We start from the raw sequence: 25,734 nt of genomic DNA, 5'->3' as shown, positions 1-25,734 counted from the left end.
TTGCAGGTTCTCTCTGTGACTGCGTGGGTTTTCTCCGGGTACTCCGGTTTCCTCCCACATCCCAAAAACATGCATGGTAGGCTGATTGAGTACTCCAAATTGTCCGTAGGTGTGTGTCTGTGTGTGTGCGTGAATGGTTGTTTGTCTTTATATGCCATGCGACTGGCTAGCAACCACTTCAGGGCGGACCCTGCCTCCGACCCGTTATTAGCCGGGATGGGCTCCAGCGCCCTCGCGACCCTCGTGAGAATAAGTGGTTCAGAAGATGAGTGAATGTATATGTTTGAGTTGTCTTTCAAGTATTTGGTTTTGTTGTGTTTTTTTACAGAGATGAGATTTACTGTCAAATCTGTAAGCAACTGTTGAACAATAAAAACAGAATGAGCTGTATGCAAGGTTGGGCCCTACTCTCCATCTGTCTGGGGATCTTTCCCCCGACAGACCTCTTCATCAAGGTTAGGTCTTACCAAATTATTTCTTGAAATTGCATTGTGTGTGAACTCTAGACAGCTGTCATAACAAGTCATATTCAATAAATCGAGTCAGATTTACATTGTAGGACAAGTGCCAGGGTTTAATTTATGTATCGAATTCATTATTTTTTCAGTAAGTACTGTTATCTTCAGGCATTGATAGTCCACTTCTGTACATCCTTACTGATTCCTGAACTAGTACTAGCTATCAACACCTCAAAAGAAAACCCTACTCTTTACGTATAAGAATTACAAAATTTGAGGTGCACTAATCAGTTTTCTGGCTAATCACCAATTTTTAGAAAAGAGTGACCTGCTTATCTCGATTTTTGCCTATCCCGATTTTTTTCATGAACAATAACATGCATCTTTAACATTCCAATAAGTCATGTTTTATTGTAAAACAACAAACTTTACCTGTGGAAAAAGACTTTTTTAAAACTACATATAAAGTACTATGCTAAAATATAGTTCAAAAATAAAAATACATTAAAAAAAAAAAAAAAAAAAAAAAACAACTACAAAAAAGCTTTTACAAACCAGCAAATTATATTTTCTTGACCAAAAATTAAAATGCAGTAATATATCTCTTTACAAAAATACTAGGGGTGTAACGGTACACAAAAATCTCGGTTCGGTAAGTACCTCGGTTTTGAGGTCACGGTTCGGTTCATTTTCGGTACAGTAAGAAAACAAAATGCAAAATATAAATGTGCTAGTTGTTTAATACACACCTTTGTGCTTCAACAATAGGAACATTAGCCTATACAAAGCTAGAATTCTGCTCAAAAAGTAGCGGGTATTTAAAGATAATCCAACAATAGTTTGCCTTTCAGCCCCCGCGTATTGGTCAGCTTTCTTTCTGAAAGAAAGAAAAAAGTCCTGTGCTAAAGAGAAAAGCAATCCCAATGACAAAGATTTTAACATGTATTTTACAAATGAAATGCCTCAATGAATCTTTTTTTTTTTCCTCATGAACGGTTTTCAAAAGCTTTATGGGTGGATTTTCTGAAGTTAAAGCGCCACACAGAAATGAATACATTTAATTGTGTAAGCAGGATCTGTGTATTATTCTTATTATTTAATTACAGGTGTTTTAGCTCATTTCAATTTATTTTATTTAAATGGGCTATTATTTATTTTATTATGTCTTTATATTTTACAAATGTGATGTATTATTCATTTATATTGTATATTTTATGTTGTATAACTTTAGTTCCTATGTGAATATTAGTTCCTACTTGTTTTGTTGTGGTAGGAGGGTTTTGTATTGAACACGGGGCCGTGTTGGTCATTATTATAGCAGAGAAGACAGCAGTAAATACACAAAGACAAGTCACCTGTGCCCAGATCTACAACTCAAGAGATCTGATGGACGCAAAAAGTGGGTTACGATTGCATGTTAGTTTGAAAATCAACCGGGTCCACCATATTTTTACACGAGTGACTTCCGGTCTGCCCGATCCTAGCTACCGGTAGTAGTATTGACGCAGGAGGGTCGCGTCTCGCGTCAAATAATAAAATCTGCCGTTCTTTTCGCGTCCGTCATGTTGAGCCGCTTCTGGGGCGCGTCTAACACGTGGCCGCACCGCGACTGGTGTGCATTGGCTGATTGACTTTAACGCCCGCGTTTCACTGCGTTCTCGCGGCGGCCACGTTGTCGCGCCGTTGACGTCTGTGGGTTATACTGTCCTACCGCGTTGGTCCTCATAATAGTAGAGAAGACGGAGTAAATATAATCTAAATAAAGAAACTGTAATCCGATCGACTCACAGCCTCGAAAAGTAAGGGTTACATTACGTCAGAAATTTGTTCGATACGCCTCCGTTCCATACCGAGCACCACGTACCGAAACGGTTCAATACAAATACATGTACCGTTACACCCTTAAAAAATACCATCACAAGGTTTTAGGAAATCGATGAATTAAAGAGGAAGAGGAGAAAGAAAAGAAAATGAGAACTCCTAAATTATACCGGGTCTCTTGTAGTCTTTATTTATTTATTCATTTTGCATTTGAATACTTTTTAATGTTTAAACAGTTTGAATGTGAGCCAAATGTGAGTGTTCACTAAACAAGTTTTTTTTCTGATTGAATTCTTATATGATATATACTTATATGAACAACGTAATGCGGCCATCTAATGGCCGCAAAATGATTACCACACAATCACTGTGGAACACCAACAAAAAAATTGACTGCTTTGCGCATTATTGTAACAAGATCACCAGACATTGCAATCATAAACATATTGGAGTTGCGAAAGTATCAAAATAAACAACACATGCACTCACATGCCCCTATTAATGACCATGAATATCCTAAATGCTAGTGGACTAAAATGACTAAAAGGCTCTAGATGTGATCAGCGGTTATATTTGTTATTTGGTTATATTTTTAGTGCTCGAACGATCAGTGATTCCCCCAAAATATGAAATTGGAAACCTTTACTAAAGATATTTGATGACTACATTATGAATGCTAAAGAAGGCAAGATTTATACCTGAATAGAGTAATAATGCAGAAATGTAATATAGTCCAATTAAAAATTTCCATGTACTTCATGTACCATTGCCGCTGCATGCTAAAGTTGATTTTTTTTTCCCATAACATGCTTTCTTACTGAAAGTTTAGGCCATTTATTTCCTTTAAATTCAATATTAATTCCTTATTAATGTCTTTTTTTCACCATTACTAACAGTATTTAGAGGCCTTTGTCCGCAAAGGACCAAACGGGTATGCTGAATATTGTAGTAAGCGCCTGCATCGGATTACAGCCAATGGAGAAAGAAAGGAGCTGCCATGTTGGATGGAATTTCAGGTACATACAGCCTTTTCTTGGTGTTTTTTTTTTTTTTTTTTATGAAACAAATACATTTAGGTTTGGCAAGTCTTCATTCATTAACAAGCTACAAAAGGAGAAATTGTTGGAGTCACTAAAGGTTTAATCCTTTTCCACATTGACAGGCTGTTAGAACTAAGGAGCATATAGAAATGGTTGTGACTCTGACAGATGGCAGTAATGTCAGCCTGCAGCTGGACTCAGCCTCCACCTCTGAAGAGGTCTGTCAAACTGTGGCTGAAAAGATTAATCTTCGAGATGCATATGGATTCTCTCTCTACATTCGCCTCTTTGATAAAGTGAGCTTTACTTCCACTGGTTAACGAGAGAGGGATTTTACCGAAGCCAAGCTTTTCAAAATCTCACATCAACCTTACACATAACACAGACTAAGCATTTTCACCTTTTGACTCCAGATGTGGTCTCTGGGCAGCTGTGGGAAGCATGTGTTCGATGCTGTGTCTCAGTGCGAGCAGGAGATGAGGCGACAAGGCAAGCATGAGAAGGACACCCCTGTGCAGTTAACAATCCGCAAAGAGATGTTCACGCCTTGGCACGACTGCTCTATAGACTCCATCAGCACAGATCTCATTTACAAGCAGGTCATTCAGGGCATCAAGTCGGGAGAGTACACTTGTGAGAAGGTGAGACGGTAGACACAATATGTTCCAAAACAACACTGAAGAATAATACAATGGAAATTCACAGGCCCTACCTAGATACACTTTCATGCACGTATACAGGCCCGTTATAAATTGGAACTGATAAAGATAATATTTAACTTTTAGGTTGACCCTGTCAGAGTGGGAATTTGAGTTCAAAATTAAACTGTAAAGAAACACCACTACGTTTAATAAAGTGCAGTTTAACATACATGCAAATTACCCCTGTTTAAACATTATTTAAATTAACCACTCTGCTTGTGTAGATCAAAAACTCAAACGCATTATACAACATGAAACTATGTACCGTATATTTCGGACTATAAGTTGCAGTTTTTTTTTCATAGTTTGACTGGGGGTGCGAATTATACTCAGCAGCGACTTATGTGTGAAATTATTAACACATTATAAAATCATTTCACATGTTATTTTGGTGTTTTGGTGTGACACTGATGGTTTGATAAACTTGTTAGCATGTTTTTTATGCTATAGCTATCCGAGTAACTTAATAGCTATCGTCACGTTCGCGTTCTGCCTTTGGCAATACGTGTTCAATTTAGGGCTGTCAAAATTATCGCGTTAACGGGCGGTAACTATTTTTTAGAATTATGTTAAAATATTTGACGCATTTAACGCACATGCCCCGCTCAAACAGATTAAAATGACAGCACAGTGTCATTTCCACTTGTTACTTGTGTTTTTATGGTGTTTTGTCGCCCTCTGCTGGCGCTTGGGTGCGACTGATTTTATGGGTCTCAGCACCATGAGCATTGTGTAAGTACTGACATCAACAATGGCGAGCTACTAGTTTATTTTTTGATTGAAAATTTTACAAACTTTATTAAAACGAAAACATTAAGAGGGGTTTTAATACAAAATTTCTATAACTTGTACTAACATTTATCTTTTAAGAACTACAAGTCTTTCTATCCATGGATCGCTTTAACAGAATGTTAATAATGTTAATGTCATCTTGCTGATTTATTGTTATAATAAACAAATACAGTACTTATGTACATGTATGTTGAATCTATATATCCGTCTTGTGTCTTATCTTTCCTTTCCAAAAATTATTTACAGAAAAATATGGCATATTTTATAGATGGTTTGAATTGCGATTAATTACGATTAATTAAGGTTTAAGCTGTGAACCTACGTTCATTGTTTATGCTTGTAAAATATCTCTACAGAGGCAACGTCTGTGTGTATCATCTTTCCTGTTGTTGTTGTGTGTTTTCCACCCGCGATCGGACAAATATACCCTGTTGTGTGGTTGTTTGAACGATGTGCTAATGCTAGCGAACGCATGCTAACCGTTTGTGTCATTGCTGTAATAGCACCTAATTATCACTTATTTACGCTGATGCAAACGTGTTTGGTGTCGAGGACGAAATTCATTCGGCAAATTATACGGACATCCAACATCGACATTTTGGAGTTTAGCTCGCTGTATAGCCAGGACCGAGCTGTAGCATCCTGGTGAGGACAGTATATTCGCATTTCGTTGTTCACGCATCATGTAAAATCATACTGTACACTTATTTAGCATGTTGTTCTCTATTGTACTTTTTATATTAAATCGCTTTTCAAGATGACATATCTGTTTGATGTGTTGGATTTTATCAATTTCCCCCAAAAATGTGACTTATACTTAGGTGCGACTAATAGTCCGAAAAGTACGGTATGTAACATTAAAACCTCTTGCCCGTTTACAAAGTAAGATGATCACACATCTGCAAATATTCATGTGAATTTGCTCGGCATATGCTCGAAACTGTGACCCCCAATGAATGTTTATGTAGTCACTAAAATTAGGTTGCATCCCTTAGGATGATGAATATGTCCAACTAGCAGCAAAGCATTACTACATCCGGTTTGGCTCGGCGTACAGCAAAGAAAATGTGCGCAAGGCGGTTGAGGACTGCATTACTATACCTCTGATCGAGAACAAGTCCATGGCCAAATGGATTCAACTTATTAGCACAGCATACTTGCAGGTAAGATAAAGACATTGTGTGTTCCTTGTTTGATAAAGTTGATTTGCCCACTCACATCCAAAGTATGTGTGTTTTTGGATCAAACAGAATGTGAAAATTTCAAAAATAACGTTGAACAAAACCTTAGTACAAATTTGCATCCAAACCTCACAGGGTCCTTACACAAATGGGGCCGTGAGCAAAGAGAGTGTGAAAGGAGAACTGGTTGACAGTGCCCGAGTGGATTGGCCAATCCACTTCTCCAAGTTTTATGATGTTACAATGATGTCAGGTCAGTGAACATGCAGCAGATTTTACACACACACACACTACATCATATGAAGATAATTTCATTGTTAAGCATGATTCTATATAGGTTTTAATGGCAGCTGAGCATGTAGCATTATGCAACATTTATAATCAAGATTCTCTGTATTATGAAATTTCCAACTACAATGAGTTATGAGTGACACAATTTATGTGTTTTCCTATGCCGCTCCTTTTGTTTGTTGGTTTTAGCTTTGACCTGCATGCAGATAGTTTAGATATGAACACTGGTCGTGGCAGCGAACTCAACTCACTTTATAAGCAGCAGTTTAGCAGATCGTCATAAAAGAAGCTTCAAGCTGTTAATTGACACTTCCAGTGGAAGTTTCTGTCAAACTAAACCCCGTGACGATGACGATTAACGCATTGTGGTGAGGAAGCCGTACCCTTGGAATGGAGCGTTGCTGGGTGGCATGACGCGCAAGATTATGTACATTGCCGCGCCGGGAAGGTTTTACAAATAAAAGCAAGTTACATTTGAGAGCGATGATGCTGAGACATCAGACGGTGCTTCAATTAGGAGAGGGGCTGGCAGGGGGGATTAGTGTTTTTGGATGACGTATTTACGAGGAATAGCACAAGGACAATCTTAGGAAGCCTTAAGAAATGCACGGTCTTAGTTTTGACCTCACTGGTCGGGAAGGAGCCTGAGCTAGGAGGTGAAGTTGAGAAGTTCTGACTAGGTATAGTCAGGCTCACCTCTGAACACAGCTTTGGCTCTGCAGAAGGCGTTCGACCGTGTTCCTCGGGTAGTCCTGTGCGGGATGCTCCAGCAGTATGGGGCACCGGAACTCCTGATATGGACAGTTTGGTCCCTGTACAACTGGTGTCAGAGTTTGATCAAAATAGTGAGGGCTGGACTACACTGAGGCTGCCCTTTATTTCCAATTCTGTTCATAACTTTTATTGATATCTAGGCACAGCCGAGGCGTTGAGGGGTCCAGTTTGGTGGCTTCAATATTGCATCTTAGCTTTTTACAGATGATGTAGTTCTGCTGGTTTCATCAGGCCATGATATTCAACTCTCATTGGAACGCTTCACAGCCAAGTGTGAAGCGGTCGGGATGGCAAAGCTCTCTATTTACATGTCGATCTATGTTCCTAGCCTCAACTACTGTCACAAACTGTTTGTGACCGAATGAACAAGTGGCAGAAATTAGTTTTCTCCGAAAGGGTATTCTGGCTCTCCTTTAGTGATAGGGTGAGAAGCTCAGTCATCCGGGAGCGGCTCGGACTGCACCCGCTGCGCCTCTGCTTCAGGAAAAGCCAGATGAGATGGCTCGGGCATTTGAATAGGATGCTTAATAGGCGCCTACTTGGTGAGGTGTTCCGGGCGCGTCGAACTGGGAGGAAGCCTTGGGGTTTACCCAGGACACATTGGGGAAGACTCTCCCGGCTTCCTCGGGTACGGGATCCTCCTTAAAGAGCTGAATGAAATGGCTGGAGAGACCTAAGTCTGAGCTTTTCTGCCGAAGCTGCTGCCCCTCTGACCGGATCTTGGATACGCGGGAGAAAATTGATGATTGGATGGATGCTTCCTGCTGTCCAAGGACAGATCATTGACATTTTTTTCAAAGATTACTACATATACGAGAGTTTTGAAATACAAGAGTAGTCATGAAATAAATTAAACTTGCAAGTCAAGCCACCGCTGTATGTCCACAGGGCCTCCTTTGCCCAAGAGCAGGTTTATTGTGGCGGTAAATTGGAGTGGCATCTTCTTCATGGATGGCAGAGACAAGAAACTTCTTGAGTGCCCTTATTTGGAAATAAGAGAAGTCAAAAAGTTGAGGTATGTTTCATGTTTGCATCTCTGCTGCCAGCGTAATCATTTATGTGAAATCATACTTGCCATACAGTTCTGACTTGTTTTAATGATGATCTTTTAAGTGAACAGTCCCTGAGTGTAGCCACAGTGAGAGGTGAATATGTCCTAATGTGTGGCGAAGCTGATGACATGACTGCACTTGTAGAGCAAAACCTTAGTGGACTACGAGCCCGCTCAGTATTTGCACTGGCCCAGCAGGATTTCAGTAAACCAGGTAGCATATTTCATAACCTTTTCTTTATCATACACACATGCACAAACAAGAAGGACCTCTTACCTCTATGCTGCTCCCCCAAACAGATGACCCCAAATTCTTGGTCTGTAAACAAGGAGACCTTTTGTTGATTGAAAATGAGCAAGAATATTCCCACAACAATAATGTGGTCAAAGCTACAAATCAGAAAACAGATCTCAGTGGTGCCATCTATAAAGATGTATTGCAGTTCCTTCCAACTCTGAGCAGACCCGCTGAAGACATGCTGGTACTGTATATTTAATGACAATGGAAAAGCATGGAAAGTGAATGAATGGAGCCTTTTTTTTTTTTTTCATTGACTCTTATCAGGAGCTGCTCAATCCAGGCCAAAGGAAACTCTCCGTTACACAAAGTGGGCCCCAAAGAGAAGAAACAATTGCTCCAGTCTCTTTAAGAGAGTTTGCGCTTGACAATTTTAGGTGATGTCTCTCTTTTTTTCATATATTGTGTTTAATTTTGTTTCATTTTAAGCCTTTAGAGTCTATTTGATTGAAAAATGAATAAACAATCAAATGAAAAACACTAAATACGACGGTAAGTGAGAATGCCGTCTATGCGGGATGACATATTTTCATGGAGCAATTCAAACTAGTAAATTGAGTGATGCATTATTTACATATATATCTGCTGTCATCGTCTGCAGCCTTCTTTACAAACATGGTATTCACTACGTGTTTCTTATTAGTCATTAACAAAACATCCCTATACACTGATACTTGGCCGTTGTGTCTTTACTGTATGTAGGATCCGAAATGCTAAAAGGCCTTCAGCCCGATGATCTCCTCGCTCCGTCCCCCGCGCGCACCGCTGGTCAGCAGCGAAGAAAAGTCTCACACAGCTCGTTCTCAGTTCATTCGTTTAATCCAGTACTTCTCAAACAGTGGGGCGGGGACACAGAACGATGCTGGGGTTGGCGCATGTGACCTTGGGGAACATACTTTTTTACCGTACTAGAATAAAGTGTAATTGCACAGTGGGTAGCAGTGGCCCTCTCATTTTCAGCATGTGCGCAGTATTTTTTTTAACCAAACAAGAGCACACAGCAAAAAGCACTGGAGATATGAAAAGTGAAGACGAAGAAATATGACGAAGCATATGTAGCATATGGCTTTTGGCTTAGACTTCTAGTACAGTGGGAGACGAGGAAAGACCAGTCTGTTTACTTTGTCTAAAAATGTTCGCAACGAACAGCAGGATTTTTTTTTTTTTCCCAGTGAAAACATGCTGAATATTGCCAACAATCGACTGCTTTGTCAGTGTTACATCAGTAAACCAGCGAGCACTTTCAGCATCACATAAGGTGGCATACCAAGTTGCTCAATGCAAAATAACCCAACACCACAGCTAAGGAGCTGATACTGCCTGCAGCAAAAATAAAAACTGTCTCTCTGTCCAGTGACACAGTCATTTTTGTTCCATGAATTTTTGTTTTTTCAGTCTAATTGTTTGGCATATTGTCCTCTCGAGTTAATGTTGCTAATCAATTTGAATTCATGATTATTTATTGATTTTATTAATTTTTTTAAAAAAAATTCTAGTATTGAAGTCAAAAAATGAATCTTGAGTCTATTTTAACAGTATGGATGTGTTATTTTATTTTATTTTTTTTACCATTTTTTTCCTTTAATATTATAATGGACACAATGTTATGCAAACACTTACTTGTAATAATAAGAATTTTATAGACAAATGATACTACAGTGTATTTACAGTGGCGGCAGAGAGTTGGGGGGGGGGGACAGAAAATAATTGAGAAGCACTGGTTTAATCCAACAAGAATTAATCCCAAACGCTTGTCATCCAAAAATATAAACAGAGGAGCAACTGAGAGATGGATAGAGAGGTTAATCCAACGAGGAAGAGAGAAAAAGAGACGTCAAAAACTGTTTGGGCCCTAAGCTTCCTTCTTCCTCCCTTAATGCCAACTGACTCGCCCAAAACAGCTCTCGCTGCCCATTTATATCGTACGACGTGACGTCACAAGCCCATCCCACGAAATCAAAAAACAAATCACAACTTGTTTTATAGAACCAAAAATAAATTATTCACAATTAACATGAATAATTAACTAAACGTTATTTTAGGCACCTACACTGTCTGTACGTCTCTCTTTTTAGTACACTTTGTCTTGACTTCAATGAATTCAATCATGGAAATAAGCTATTGTAGATTCTTGGAACTTTAATTCACTATGCACATGACAAAATGTAAGTCTTAATTAATTTTAACCCTCACATTGTATTTGAATGTTGCCGTAGACCTCTAGGTAAAGAAAGGCTATGGGTGTGTTCAAGAGAACCGCTGAAGCAGCCGCTTATGAAGAATCTGGTCCGTAACTCTGAATTGAACTACCTTGCCTGTAGTGCCTTCACTGATATCCTCATAACCAGTTGCTGTTATCTGTGTCAATAACATTGTTATTGTTAAAAAAATGCAGAGTGTGTAAACACCCATTCATTTTAAAGTTTTGTTGTGTTTTTTCCAGAAAATGTCTTCTCAATATTACTTTGAAAATGTTTGCTCTATTTTCTATTCTGTTGACCATTGAGAATTAGGCATTAATATAAAATTGAGTACAGTATATGCCCCCTGAAAGACAACTACATATTAAGCACTACCCAGCAATTTATTGTTAGAAGTTATGAGTGAATCCTTGACCTTGGTTGCTATACCTATCCTGAAGTACATGGGTGACTACCCCATTAAGCAAGTCCGGAGCCCAATAGAGTTGACAGACCAAATCTTTGGCCCTGCTACCCAACACGAGCTTCTGCAGGATGAGATCTATTGCCAGATCATGAAACAAATGACCAATAACAACAACAGGTACAGTAGTTGTGCTCACGTTGTTGTTTTTTTATTTTATTTCGCTAATCTGACAAAATTGATGAATACCACCAAAACATTTTCTCCCTCCAGGTTGAGCATGGAGCGAGGGTGGCAGCTGATGTGGTTGTGTTCAGGCTTATTCCCGCCCAGTCAGGATTTAATGAGACATGCTGAGCGTTTCCTTGAGTCGCGACCTAGAGAACCCCTGGCTACAGGATGTCTCCAGAGGTTGAAGCAGATGCGTAGGTCAGGCCACATAAGAAAAGATAACTGATTACATAAAGACATTTAAACATTCTATTCAATACTGTACATGGATCTTTCAGGCAATGAATCGTTACACCTCTACTCATTATATAGTGTATAAAACTCATGCTTCCAACTGTATAGGCCTATCTGACAGTGTCGATGAGTCATAATATTTGATTTCACTTTTCTACTGGACCACATTAGGTTGTTTAACACTGAATGGTAAGGTCCCTTAAAACTAAGGAAAATAATGTATTTTCCATACTGTATGATGCAGTCGCAGTTATTGGTGCTGTTTCTGAATTTAACACATTCATAAGGCGCACGGTATTATTGGGTGCGGGCATGATAACACATACGCTAGCTTAAAACATACAGTATGCACGCTAAAATATACGCTAGCTTGCATCCACGCTAAAACGTGCCAGTTTGAAAGCTAGCGTATGTTTTTTAAAAAGGTAGCCGGAGGAAAACTGAGTTTGGTTGTACTTTATTGAAGTATTTAACACATTAGTAGTCAGGATATTTTTGATCAGTCATCATCCACAAATCCGTTATAGGCCTCATCTTCTGTATCCGAAATGAACAGGTGGGCAAGTTCACGATCGAACACCCCAGGTTCCACTTGTGAACCATGGATTTGTTGATCTTTAATTCTCTCCCAGTTCCTCGATTCTTATGTTCTTCCGCGTAACTGATAGCTTGCAATTTAAACTGCGCTTCGCAAGCGTGTCTCTTCATTGGTGCCATTTTTGGTGGTCCTTAGCCAAACCGATGTTTTGCACAACACATACCGGCGCTACTTACAGTGTATCACAAAAGTGAGTATACCCCTCGCATTTCTGCAGATATTTAAGTATATCTTTTCATGGGACAACACTGACAAAATGACACTTTGACACAATGAAAAGTAGTCTGTGTGCAGCTTATATAATTGAGTTAATTTATTTTCCCCTCAAAATATCTCAAAATATAGCCATGAATATCGAAACCCCTGGCAGTGAGTACACCGCATGGGAACTACGTACATCCCTAAATGTACAAATTGAGTACTGCTTGTCATTTCCATCCAAAATGTCATGTGACTCGTTACAGGAGTGCTGTCAGCATCGCTGCGAAGATTGAAGAAATGGGGGAGGGGGAGGGGGGGGGGGGTCATTCCCACCACCATGCTTGACTGTAGGCATGACACACTTATCTTTGTACTCCTCACCTGGTCGCCGCCACACATGCTTGAGACCATTGGAACCAAACAAATTCATCTTTGTCTCATCAGACCATAGGACATGGTTCCAGTAATCCATGTACTTTGTTGACATGTCTTCAGCAAAATGTTTGCAGGCTTTCTTACCGTCTGTACAGTCTTCAGAAGAGGCTTCCTCCTGGGGTGACAGCCATGCACACCCATTTGATGTAGAGTACGGCGTATGGTCTGAGCACTAACAGGCTGACCCCCCGCTTCTTCAATTTCTGCAGCAATGCTGACAGCACTCCTGTAACGAGTCACATGACATTTTGGAAGGAAAATGACAAGCAGTACTCAATTTGGACATTTAGGGATGTACGTTTAAGCATAGGGGTGTACTCACTTTTGTTGCCTGGGGTTTAGATATTAATGGCGATATTTTGAGTTATTTTGAGGGGAAAATAACTATTACATAAGCTGCACACAGATTACTTTTGATTGTGTCAAAGTGTCATTTTGTCAGTGTTGTCTCATGAAAAGATACTTAAATATCTGCAGAAATGCGAGGGGTGTACTCACTTTTGTGATACACTGTACCTACTGGGGGAGTGCCTTTAGCGTCCTCCCAACCTCCCCCCTTTAACGACCGCCTTTCCCGTATATAAGAACAGTGTCGGCAGGGAATGCTCCCAGTCAGTCGAGCGGAGCGCTCATCAAAGTCGAAAAAAATTTTCAGATTGTAGAACTTGATGCATACATAATGCGCACTGCATTATAAGGTGCCCTGTCCATTTTGGAGAGTTCAAACCTTTTAAGTGCGCCTGAAGATCCTGAAATACAGTAAATATTTTTAAAGGGACTAAACAGGATTTTTTTGCGATTCATTTAAAATACTCGTCTGCTCCGTTCATGCACCTTCAGTGCCCTGATGAGTACACGATGAGCACACTTATCTTCAATAGAGAGAGTTTGGGGACGACCACTCTTGGCGAACATGCTCCTGTGCACGTCCACGTGCATCCCCATGGCAGAAGTGTTTTTTCACCGAGCCTCTGCCTGATCTCTGCTTGACAAAACCACTTTTCTAACCCACCTAAGACAAGACCTGCTCCTAACTGTTTTTACATTTCTGGTGCTGATATAATGGGCCAGACGCTCATTGCTATATATTTAAGCTCATATAAACATGCTTCAGTAATGCTGTAGGCCGGAGTTGGCGGTCAAGAGTAAAAAAGTGACTCCATATAGTCCCCTTAACACTGTTCTTCTTGTGGTTGCAAAACTCTACTGACTGCAAGATTTCTTTTTAAATTTGACAATGTACCCAGTTTTAACGCTTCTCTCCTACATGTCTCATATGCAAAGTAAGGAGCCCAGGAAACGACCTCCCCCTTTGGTTGAAGTAGATGCCATCCAACAGAACAGCACCCAGATTTTCCATAAAATTCACTTCCCAAATGACACAAATGATGTAAGCTGCAAACCTCTCCTGTAAAAAACATTTTATTTATTATTTTTCATTAAAAGACAATTTCATTCATATTTTTGCAGATATATGAGGTGGCATCGACGACAACAATCCAAGAGCTGTGCTACAGCATTGCTTCTCAGCTAAAACTGAGCTCTCCCGTTGGATATGGCCTCTATTTGAAAACACCAAGCAAAGTGTGTTTTGTTGCTCCTGTTGTTGTTTTTACTGCAAGTTTGCAAACCTCTGTTCAATGTCAAGATTGGGAAGTAATTCCTATCATTTTTGACCCTCTTAACATCAGATGCTGTGCTTGGATGAAGAGGAATATTTCTTTGACAGTTTACGCGAGGCATCTGATATTTCAAAGAAAGGGAAAAAAGTGAGAGAAGGTATCGCATCAAAGAAAGACATTTTGCAACATAGGGATGGTTTGCCTCAGCCTGTTTTTTAATTGACTTTTTTTTTTTTTATCAGTCAACTTAGCATATGGTCTGATTCTTAAGAGGAAGCTCTGGTTCAATGTGATCCCAGGAAAAGACTTGGTTGCTGACCTCACTTTCCATTTCCCACAGGTATACAAAATAATAATCTATTGCCATAGACTTCATAATGTATTGACGGGGCACGGGGCTGATTCTTAGGGGGCCTATCTCCGTCAAAGCTGACCAAGTGGAAACCCAGACAAAGAGCTTTTTCCGTTGAAAATTCTTGTGAATAAATGCTTAAATCTCTGTATTCTTTACAGATATGGATGTAAAACAGTCTCGTTTCTTGGTTAAAAGCAAAAAAAAAAAAAAAAAAAAACGTGCAGTTAGCATTTATTTTAGGTAAATATTGCAAACTATTATGCTAGTCAGTAAGCAAATTAGCGGCCGCAATGTCACAGACAAAGAACTTTTTCCGTTAAAAATTCTTGTGAATAAATGCTTAAATCCCTGATTTCTTCAGAGATATGGACATAAAACAGTCTCAATTCTAAGCAAAAAAAAACAAAAAAAAAACAAGCAGCTAGTATTTATTTTACGTAAATATTGCGAACTACGATGCTAGTCAGTAAGCAAATTAGCGGCAGTCATATGTAAACAAAGAACTTTTTGCGTTGAAAATTCTTGTGTATAAATGCTTAAATCCCTGAATTCTTTATAGATATGGACGTAAAACAGTCTCGATTCTTTGTTAAAAGCAAAAAAAAAAAAAAAAACGGGCAGTTACCATTTATTTTACGGAAATATGTCGAACGTGCTGCTAGTCTTTAAGTCACTGTGGCGGCCCTCTTAGTACAACAAAGAACTTTTTATGTTGAAAATTCTTGTGAATAAACACTTAAATCCCTGAATTCTTTATAGGTATGGACGTAAAACAGTCTCGATTCTTGGTTAAAAGCAAAAAATCGGGCAGTTAGCAGTAAATGTTGCAAAGTATAATGCCAATGCTGTAGCGGCTAATTTATCCCAATGATTTTTTTCACGTTTCAAAATGCATGCATGGTACGAAAAATATAATAATTACCTTGAATCCTCGAATAAATCACTCCTGAGACTATCCTTCCTGTTTGCATGCAGTACAGCTTTTGTACTTTTTAAATCAAAATCCGGCGTTAGATCGCTGCATGTGACCGACTGCTAATAAATGAAGCGGAGTGTGGGACGGCCCCCTTCGGGAAGTCGTGACGCAGTGAATGGGGAATGTGTCATGTCAATATATTATGAAGTCTATGCTATTGCATTGTTGTTATAAAAAAATCAATATATAACTTGCATGTTCTTAAATGCTGCCAAATTAGGAACTGCCTAAATACCTGCTGGGCTATCACGACTGCAGCAAAGAGGACATGATCACGCTCGGTGGTCTGCTTTTCAGAGCCAAGGTGGATTCTGACAGGTCTCAGTTTGTCATGATCCCCAAAATGTTGAAAGACTTGGTCCCTACTGACCAGATCAAAAGCATGTCCCCTGAGGAATGGAAGAAGGTAACTGAGGATGAAACGGTTCATTGAAAGAATCTTTCCAACTGTAGACTTTACTTGATTTTTTCATACATTTTTATATCTTTCAAAATGAGTCGGGTGGAATTTTGCTTCCTCTTGCAGCACATAATGTCATCCTACAACAAGCAGAGTGGCATCACACTGGACGAATGCAAAATTGCTTTCCTTCAAGCCATATCAAGCTGGCCAACCTTTGGCTGCACCTTCTTTGAAGTTAAAGTAAGTTATAAGGATGAAAGACACGTCCGTAGGCAAATAAAGTGTGTATGCAAATTGCTATGATAAAATGTGTAGCTTATTCATGATGGCCTTTTCAATTTTTGCAGCAAACGTGCGAGTCAAGCTACCCGAATACAGTTTTGATTGCTATCAGCAAGCAGGGTGTAAGCTTAATAGACCCAAAGTCAAAGGTGAGCACACTAACTACCAGTGGCTTGGCTCACATTTTATATTTGTTTAATTATGTACTTTTTGGTTTATTCATATATTTATTGATTTTTCATACCATTTATTTTCTGGGGTTGGGACTTCCACAGCAAACACACAGGAACACTGTCATGTGTGTCAAATGCAGAGGTGGGTAGAGTAGCCAAACATTTTATTAAAGTATGAATCGCGTTACTTCATAATAATATTAAAGTAACAAAATTAAAAGTAGTTATCCCAAAAAATTATTCAAGTACCGTATTGGCCCGAATATAAGACGGCCCTGATTATAAGACGACCCCCTCTTTTTCAAGACTCAAGTTTGAAAAAAGACTTTTTGAACACCAAATTATTTTTCATACAGAAAATAATTACAGTACATCTGAAACATGATTATAACAATATATTTGAGAGAAAAATCATGTTATTTTGCCTCATTCAAATCTTAATATCTGAACATTTAAATATGTAAGCCAGGGGTCCCCAAACTTTTTCCTGTGAGGGCCACATAACTTTTCCCTTCTCTGATGAGGGGCCGGGGTCAGTTTGTAACAGAAAAGGTGTGACGATTGCAGGAGTGCCTAAATGTACAAATGTATTGTTTTTCAGAAAGCCACAATCAAATAACTCTTTCTGAATTCTTCAAGGAACAAAAGTAAATAAAATCAAAATAATAATAACATAATATAACATATTATAATCAAACATAATGTAATATAGTATAATAAATAATAATAACACTACTGATTAAATAGATAATAACCAAATAACCCTCTCTGGGTTCTTCACAGAAAAAAGCCGGCAAATAAATAACACTATTAAAAACATTTTTTAAAATTGTTCAGGGGGCCGTACCAAATGTGGAGGCGGGCCGTATCCGGCCCGGGGTCCGTAGTTTGGGGACCCCTGATGTAAACTAAAGTGCGATCATTCGTACATGAATGACTTCTGTTTTTTTAAATGTAAATAAACCAATCTTTTGTGATAAAACAACAAAATTGCAATAACTGCATTAACCATCAAAGTGAAGTCTAACTGTAACTGTAGTCTTGAGACAAATCTGAATAAGAAAAAACATTGCAATAAAATAATGCAAACTGGTTAAACTTGAGAGTAGCTGAGATCTGTCATGACAGAACATCGCTTCAATGATATCTGGCGCCATCTAGCGTCGTGAATGGGTATAATATCTAGACCGTGAATATAAGACAACCCCCAATTTTTCAGTCTTATTTCAATGCAAAAAACACCGTCTTATATTTGGGCCAATACGGTACAAGTAAAAACGTATGCTGTGAAAAGAATAGTCAAGTAATGAGCAACTGATTAAAATGTTTGATTTTGTCAAGTACTGTGGGCAGGCAGGTGGTGTGTGGACCCAAGTGCAGGGAAAAGGAAGCGGTGAGGCAGACCGGCAGTGGAAAATGATTTAATTAAGGCCAACAAAAAAACTAAGTATCAACCAATATTGTGGAGATCCAAAAAACACAGAAACAAACAAAACTCAGGTCGCTAACAAAAGGCTTGGTATGAAAAACTTATTCCGAGGAACACAAGGGCTGGAGAAAACTGCTGGGAAAAGACGCTGACGTGAACATGGACATTAACAATGACGTAATAAGGAGTGAAAAGAAACTGGGAGCTTATATACTGTACACACACAGACAAGGGGTAATGAAACAACAAGGAACAGGTGGGTGACACAGCAGGTACAACAGGTGAAATCAATGGGCAATCAAAGGGACACACTAGGAGGGAACCAACACAAAACCTAACAGATTTTTTTTTTTAAACAATGGTATACCGTATTGGCCCGAATATAAGACGGCCCAGATTATAAGACGACCTCCCCTTTTTCAAGACTCAAGTTTGAAAAAAGACTTTTTGAACACCAAACTAATTTTTATACAGAAAAAATTACAGTACATCTGAAACATGATTATAACAATATATTTGAGAGAAAAAGCATGTTATTTTGCCTCATTCAAATCTCAATATCTGAGCATTTAAATATGTAAACTAAAGTGCAATCACATTTGTAAATGAGTGGCTTCTGGTTTTTGAAATGTAAATAAACCAATCTATTGTGATAAAACAACAAAAATGCAATAACTGCATTAACCATCAAAGTGAAGTCTAACTGTAGTCTTGAAACAATTCTGAATAAGGAAAAACATTGCAATAAAATAATGCAAACTGGTTAAACTTGAGAGTAGCTGAGATCAGTCATGACAGAACATCGCTTCAACGATATCTGGTGTCATCTTGCGTCGTGAATGGGCATAATGTCTAGACCGCGAATATAAGACGACCCCCACTTTTTCAATGACGCAACAAGGAGTGAAAAGAAACTGGAAGTTTATATATTATTTTATATATTTATATACTGTACACACACAGACGAGGGGTAACGAAACAATGAGAAACAGGTGGGTGACAAAGGAAGATGCAGGCTGGAGGATACACTAGGAGCAGGTACAACAGGTGAATCAATTGGCAATCACAGGGACACACTAGGAGGGAGCAACACAAAACCTAACAGATTTGTTTTTAAACAATGGTATTTTTTTTCTCAGCACAATGTCATCATCATCTATATGAACTATTATTATTACTCTATACTACACTTATTACATGACCATAAAAGGCATAAAAGTACCCTAAAATATTCAAATTCGACTAGAAAAATCTATAGAAATGAAACATCACCCGTCCAAAGAGCATGAGTGCCCTCCAGTGGAGAAAACGTTTCCTGCCATGAAATTAAAACGGTCATAACTACGGTTTTCCGTGGTCTATCGGTGCCAAATGAAAAAACTGGGTGAGGAGTTGAAATCCGCATTGTTGAGTAATGTTGACACAATGTGAAATAGTTTATTAATTACAGTGCTTTAAAGATGCCACGTGATTGAACAGACCAGCGTCAGCAGAGGACTTCCGACTCCAAGCTTGTGTGTGGTCATGTGACTGTATTGTTATGTCTGATTGCTATAATGAAGTCATGTGATTTTTTTTTTGCGATGTCTCATTGATGAAACTGGTATAGCCAGTGTGGATATCTCTGGCAAAAATAAAGTAAAATTTAATATGTACAATAAAGAGGAAAAATGTAACGACTCTAACCCCTAATTCCTCCAAACAGGAGTTGTTGGTCATGCACCCATTCAGCCGCATCACAGAGTGCCACAGCGAAGGTGGCTACTTCCAGATGACCATCGGCACCTTGGTTAAAGGGAACGTCTTTGTCTGTGAAACCTCACAGGTGTGTGTCCCACTCCTGCATAATAATCATCATATTCAAGGTGGTTATTTTCTAAATAGACCATTTACTGATAACCGTTATGCTACGTTTCAGGGACATACAATGGAGGACCTACTCAGATCATACGTCAGGATGTATGAAAGAGAAAGGCAGGCTTTTCAAACAAAGAATCACATGTTTGCTTGAGCTGTTTTGATTCATAAAAGCTCACCTAGGCTTCCACAATTGTTATTCTTGTATAGAGTTACCAAGACCATAAATTATATTAAGGGCTTTTCAAATAAAAACCATGTTTGCTCAAACTGCTGTGATTTATAGAAACAGACCTAAACATCTGTCTTGTAGAAATGATGTATCTTTCCCAGACATTTTTATTATTCACTTGTTTTATTTTCTGCAGGTTTTATTCTCGTGGCTTTTTCTCAAATCATCAGTACATATTAAGCACTTGCTTTTGCTCCAAGCTACTGTTTACATATTTATGGATATAAAATATTTAAGTACTTACTACTTATAACCTCAGATTTTGCCCATTTTTTGAGTAGGTTTACCAGAATATCTACATATCTGTTGTTATGGCAACTGAATTTATTATTATTATTATTATTTTTAATTCAGTTCTGGAAATTTCACAACTGTTCTCTTCTCATCTCTTAATGCTTGGGTTTTTAATAGCAGAAATAAATGGGTCTCATATTGTCTCGACTATAAATGAGTTAAATTTGTCAAAAGCTAAATATGTGCATGGTTTATGCACAAATATTCTGAAGGCACACAAAGATTCTTTAATATGCCAAATAACATACTGTATATGATAATTTTGTCAATTAGAAAATCTATTGTTCTCATTGAATGGAAAATTGCGACAATCCAAATTTTAATCTGCGGTGTTTCTTAATCTGAAAAGGGCATTTGACTCTGTCAAACATCAAATTTTATTGTCAAGGTTGTTAAAAGTTAAATTTTTCAGCGCAAGCTATTTTTTAATTGAAGTCATACTTGTCAGATCGAATTAGTGGTAGCAAAACAGTCAAAAGGTTGGAGTTCCTCAAGGTTTCATACTTGGACCTCTTTTATTTTCTTTATATAGTAAAACTTTACCACAAATCTGTCAAACTATTGACACACAGCTTTATGTGGATGGTGTTTTTTTTATTTTTTTAATTTAATTTTATTTCTAAATCGGAAATAGAAGTCTCTGGAAAAATTAACATCCGCAATAGGCGCAATAAACAAATGGCTTGCCAAGTCGTTTCTTCTTTTAAATTCTAACGAAAAAAAAAAACCTTTGTATTGTGTGCTCAAAAGTGTGGACAAGCTCAAATACATTTCCAAACTGTGAGGCGCTTGAGCTTGTTCAGGAATTTTATTATTTTGGTGTCATCATTGATTTCTAAATTCTAAATATTAAAAGATTGCAATCTAAACAGTTTTATGCATATTGCATTATTATTAACAGTGAGTCCTGCTAAAATATACCTTGATTGTATGATGTATGTATGTATAATTGTATGATTTATATATGGAGGCAAACACTCAGGTGACTTGAAGACCTGGGCTCTGAGACCCCAATTTGGCCAAATGTAAAAATTGTCTGATATGCATGTGTGATACATAATTGGAAAGTTTAAAATCGTAATTTTCTGGGGGAACAAAATTTTTGAACAGGAGGGCATTTGAAAAAAAAAACAATAAAGACGCCATGATTTTAACGAGATATTATCGCGTACTTACCTCTTTTTGATCCCAAAAAAAACATGTAGCATGTAGCACCGAGTGTCAAGACACAGCTGTGACTGGCCACAGCTGGATTTTGGGGGGATTTTATGTGTGAAACATGGTAATATAACAAGGGTCGTATTGCAGAAATTGCAGACATCAAGGAGTAATCGAGATTTTCATTTTCATATATTTACCCTTTTAAATGTTTTTTTTATTTTTTATTTAATTTTTGGTTGTTTGGATCGATTATTTATCATCTAAAATATTGGGGAAAATGTGACAGTAACGAAAAAAAAATACAATTAAGCGATAGTTATGAGGTAGCTGTCCGTGACTTTTTTACAGATGCCAATTTTTTTTATTGTGACATAATTTGTTTAAAAGTTTAAAATAAGTGAGTGAATAATTTTTTAGTCTTTTTTTTTTTTTTTTTTTTTTTTTTTTTACTAAGTATTAGACATCAGTTAATGATTCTAAGCTAAAATTACAGACATTTCAAATAATAAATACGATTACTTACCTTCTTTTTATGGCTAGGTTAAAACAAAAACGGTTGCGCGACGTCTGTAAACAGGGGTTTCCAGGGTAAAACGGACAAATTAAAAATAGTTTGGAGGCTTGTTGCGCCATGAATCTGCTATGGCAGCATATAGAAATATTGTTCGATCAAACACAATGGTTCTTTTGGCTGAGAATACAGCAGTTTATTTTAAAAAGGGGTGCAAGAGCAGAAACTGCTTTTTCAGCCTTGTCTTTGTTTTCCGCCCTATATGTCTTCTTCTTTTCCTTTCAGCTTTTCCCTTCAGGGATCACCACAACAAATCAGTTGTCTCCATCTAACCCTGTCCTCTGCCGCCTCTGTTCTCACACAAACCTTCTTCATGTCCTCTTTATCTACATCCATAAACCTCCTCTTTGGTCGTCCTCTAGACCTCCTCGTTGTATCCGTAACTGGTCATTGGCTAGCCAAAGTACACTTAAACCTGCAGAGTCTCTCTTTAAAAAAAAAACCTTTGAAAGTACTGGACAAGAAATCATTTTCCTATCATCACTGCCCAATTCGGAGAATATTTTTATTTTAACTTTAAAAAGTTTAAACTTGCTCACTCGTTCTTTAAGATCCTGCCTGGACTCGCTCCACTACTTGGTAAAATCCTGCACCTGTGGGAGAACAACTAAAGGTGATTTTACGGTTTTATATAGACAAACTGCTTTTAGTCATCAGTCACGATCAGATTCCAGCTCAAATAAGAGAACTTGTTAAGTCGATCTAGAAAAGTGGCTGAAAAGAACACAGTTTTGTCAGCACGGTTTTTAAGTTTTAATGTGTCCTCTTAGTGTTCTTTGTTTCTTCAATGTTAGTCATCCTTTTTAAAAAAAAAAATTTTTTTAAATTTTATTCTTTAATTTGTGTATGTTACTCTTTCTGACCAGCCTGGCGCTTATATATGGCGGAAAACACTCAGGTAACTTTGAAGTTCCGCTCTGAGACCTCCAATTTGGCCAAATTTCAAAATTGTCCGATATGCATGTGTGATACATGGACTACAGCATTGGAAAGCTCAAAATCTCAATTTTCTGGGGGAAGAAAAATTTTGGACAGGAGAGCATTTTTTTGTAAACAAAAATTTTTTAAACAACAAAACCCTATATGGAGGTGAGCGCACGCGAAAGCAGAATTACAGACACCATGACTTTAACGAGATATTATCACGTATTTACCTTGTTTCGATCCAAAAACTCCTTGTCACATTTAAGACACAGCTGTGAATGGCCACAGCTGGATTTTTGGGGGATTTTATGGGTGAAACATGGTAATATAACAAGGGTCGCGATGCAGGAATCGCAGACATCAAGGAGTGGTCGAGATTTTCATTTTCATATATTTACCCTTTTAAACATTTTTTTTTTTTTCAATTTTTAGTTGTTTGGATCGATTATTTATAATCTAGCATTTGTTTATCATCTAACATCGGGGAAAATGCAACAGTAACAAAACAATAAAAAAAAAAACGATTTAGCGATAGTTATGAGGTAGATATCCTTAACTTTTTTACAGACGCCATTTTTTTCATTGTGACATAATTTGTTTAAAAGTTTTAAATATGAGAGTGAATAATTTTTTAAAGTCTTTTTTTAAACAAAATATTAGACATCAATTGATGATTCTAAGCTAAAAATGACAGACATTTTGAATAATAAATATAATTACCTTGTTTTCATGACTGGGTTGAAACAAAAACGGTTGTGCAACGTCTGTAAACGGGGGTTTCCAGGGTAAAACGGGCAAATTAGAAATAGGTCGGGGGCTTAATGCGCCATTATTCTGCTATGGAAGCATATAGACATATTGTTCTATCAAACACAATAGTTGTTTTGGCCTAAAATAAAGAAGTTTCTTTTAAGAGGAGTGCAAGAGCAGAAACTGCTTTTTCAGTCTTGTCTGTGTTTTCTGCCATATATATATAAACACCTCATAGTGCACTGAACTGCACTTGTATGACCAAGCTGCACGTTGTATGACCAAGAAAAGAAACCCGAATATATTAATATCTCTCTGGCAGTACCCATCAAAATTGGGCCTAATCTTTTAAAGTCATTTTTCTTCATTCAGCTTTTCCATTGAATCATAGGCGCATATATTATTCTTCATTCAGAATTTCAAAGAAAGTTGATAAAAATGTCCTAACAGAATGTCCTGAAATGATCTGTCTCCTGCTTGGGAGGACAGCCAAAAATGTGTGTGTGTGTCTGTGGTTTATAGTGTAAAACATTCCACTGTAGTCAGTTTATAGACTTCACCTCATAGCTTTAGGACAATTCCTCTGTTACCATGGAAACTCCCTCACCCCCTCTACCCCCCAAAAAAGGTTACAATGAGCAGGTGCTTATGAGATGCAGTATGGTTGTTGGTACCCCTTCCCGCTCTGATTCTAAAATACAACTGTGACTGGGAAAAGATTGCCCCAAAAAACCTTGACACAGGGATAAGATAGAATGTTAATAATTTGCTAAATTAATGTACATTATAAACGATTGTATTTTAAAATACTGGAACCATTGTGTTTTAATATAAATGCTGACTGAAGTTTAGCATTAAAAAGGTTACATCTGGACAAAATATAGTGCAAATACCCGACTGCGAGAAACATATTTTGGTATGCTTGTGACTACTACCCTACAAGGAAACAATGGCATTTTGATGCGATACGATGCACTGCACCAAATTTGGAACAAAAGACCTTGCCACACTATACCATCCCACCTGCACACGCCTCCCTGCAAACACAACCAACTAATGCAGACATCATTTTTGACTCACACAGTGCAAAAAACATTCGATACACCTATTTGTAGATAGAGGTCTGTCAGATAAGGACCTAATTTGAGTTTTCCCCTTAAATGTAATCACCCTGTGGTATACTGGTGTATAACTGTGACCTTCCTTCTCTGCAGCTGCTTACCACTTTTTTCCTCAAGCTTTGACATATAGTAAATATTTTCTGTTAGGTCAAGTGAAGAGTAGAGTGAGTAATTAGGACACATGACTGGCAGAGTCATCACAGGTGATGAGTCTTGGGTCTTTTGGTACCACCACTAATTTTTAGCCGTCAGTAACGGAATCGGCTTTGTTTTTATAAAACATACAGGTCAATGATAATCTAATAAACATATAGGTGTTTTTTTCAATGATATATAAATACGGGCTCAAATTAGTTTTTTTTTTTTTTGACTTTATATTAGGGCTGTCAAAATTTTGCCTGGCAAGGCCAGACTGTTCTCCCTGTATTTTTCAAACACTAAGAGAAAAGTCTGGGAACCAGCCAATTAACGGCCTCTCGAGCAGGTACAAAATCAATCGACGAATCAGATTCGTTTATTTGCGTGACGTGTTCTTAACGAGCAACGTCACTCTTGCGCGTCGAAAGTCGTCTCCACAACAACACAGATGGTGAACGTGAGAGCCGAGAATATATTCCAATCCACGGTAAAATCAGTTTTAAATTACCAAAAACACATCGACACGAGTCAATGACAACAGTCTGTCTCGCGCTAGCCATGTTGAATAAACTCCGCTCTCTTCGTATGTTTACTTCCACGCGCAGGTCCCTCGTCCTGCCCTCGTCATTTTACTAACGTCAAGTCTGCCCGTCGCTGATTGGTCCACTCCACTGTCTGTTTGCTGTGGTTTGCTCCGCCCTGGAAATTGTATCCGCTGAATGGTGGCCAGACTCAA

At 38.1% G+C, this 25,734-nt stretch overlaps 1 protein-coding gene across 2 annotated transcripts in view; it reads left to right on the top strand.

Annotated features, from left to right (window-relative positions):
- The window catches only part of LOC130930318 (unconventional myosin-VIIa), a 51,346-nt gene extending 30,873 nt beyond the window's left edge, over positions 1 to 20,473 (top strand). For both annotated transcript variants that reach the window (XM_057858192.1, XM_057858193.1), the window contains 22 exons: positions 329 to 455; positions 3,176 to 3,295; positions 3,442 to 3,615; positions 3,733 to 3,960; positions 5,808 to 5,975; positions 6,129 to 6,246; positions 7,947 to 8,073; positions 8,172 to 8,323; positions 8,410 to 8,591; positions 8,675 to 8,784; positions 10,624 to 10,739; positions 11,038 to 11,191; positions 11,285 to 11,440; positions 13,995 to 14,100; positions 14,181 to 14,294; positions 14,402 to 14,489; positions 14,575 to 14,672; positions 15,884 to 16,069; positions 16,190 to 16,306; positions 16,414 to 16,497; positions 19,656 to 19,775; positions 19,869 to 20,473. In XM_057858192.1, the coding sequence (XP_057714175.1) occupies positions 329 to 455; positions 3,176 to 3,295; positions 3,442 to 3,615; positions 3,733 to 3,960; positions 5,808 to 5,975; positions 6,129 to 6,246; positions 7,947 to 8,073; positions 8,172 to 8,323; positions 8,410 to 8,591; positions 8,675 to 8,784; positions 10,624 to 10,739; positions 11,038 to 11,191; positions 11,285 to 11,440; positions 13,995 to 14,100; positions 14,181 to 14,294; positions 14,402 to 14,489; positions 14,575 to 14,672; positions 15,884 to 16,069; positions 16,190 to 16,306; positions 16,414 to 16,497; positions 19,656 to 19,775; positions 19,869 to 19,961 (2,938 nt within the window). In that variant the 3' untranslated portion in view covers positions 19,962 to 20,473. The remainder of the gene's footprint in view (positions 1 to 328; positions 456 to 3,175; positions 3,296 to 3,441; positions 3,616 to 3,732; positions 3,961 to 5,807; positions 5,976 to 6,128; positions 6,247 to 7,946; positions 8,074 to 8,171; positions 8,324 to 8,409; positions 8,592 to 8,674; positions 8,785 to 10,623; positions 10,740 to 11,037; positions 11,192 to 11,284; positions 11,441 to 13,994; positions 14,101 to 14,180; positions 14,295 to 14,401; positions 14,490 to 14,574; positions 14,673 to 15,883; positions 16,070 to 16,189; positions 16,307 to 16,413; positions 16,498 to 19,655; positions 19,776 to 19,868) is intronic.
- The last annotated feature ends 5,261 nt before the right edge of the window (positions 20,474 to 25,734 follow it).

This window comes from Corythoichthys intestinalis, chromosome 14, assembly GCF_030265065.1.
Source record: "Corythoichthys intestinalis isolate RoL2023-P3 chromosome 14, ASM3026506v1, whole genome shotgun sequence".
In the NCBI taxonomy this organism is placed as follows: Eukaryota; Metazoa; Chordata; class Actinopteri; order Syngnathiformes; family Syngnathidae; genus Corythoichthys; species Corythoichthys intestinalis.
This window is presented reverse-complemented; position numbering and strand designations above follow the sequence as displayed.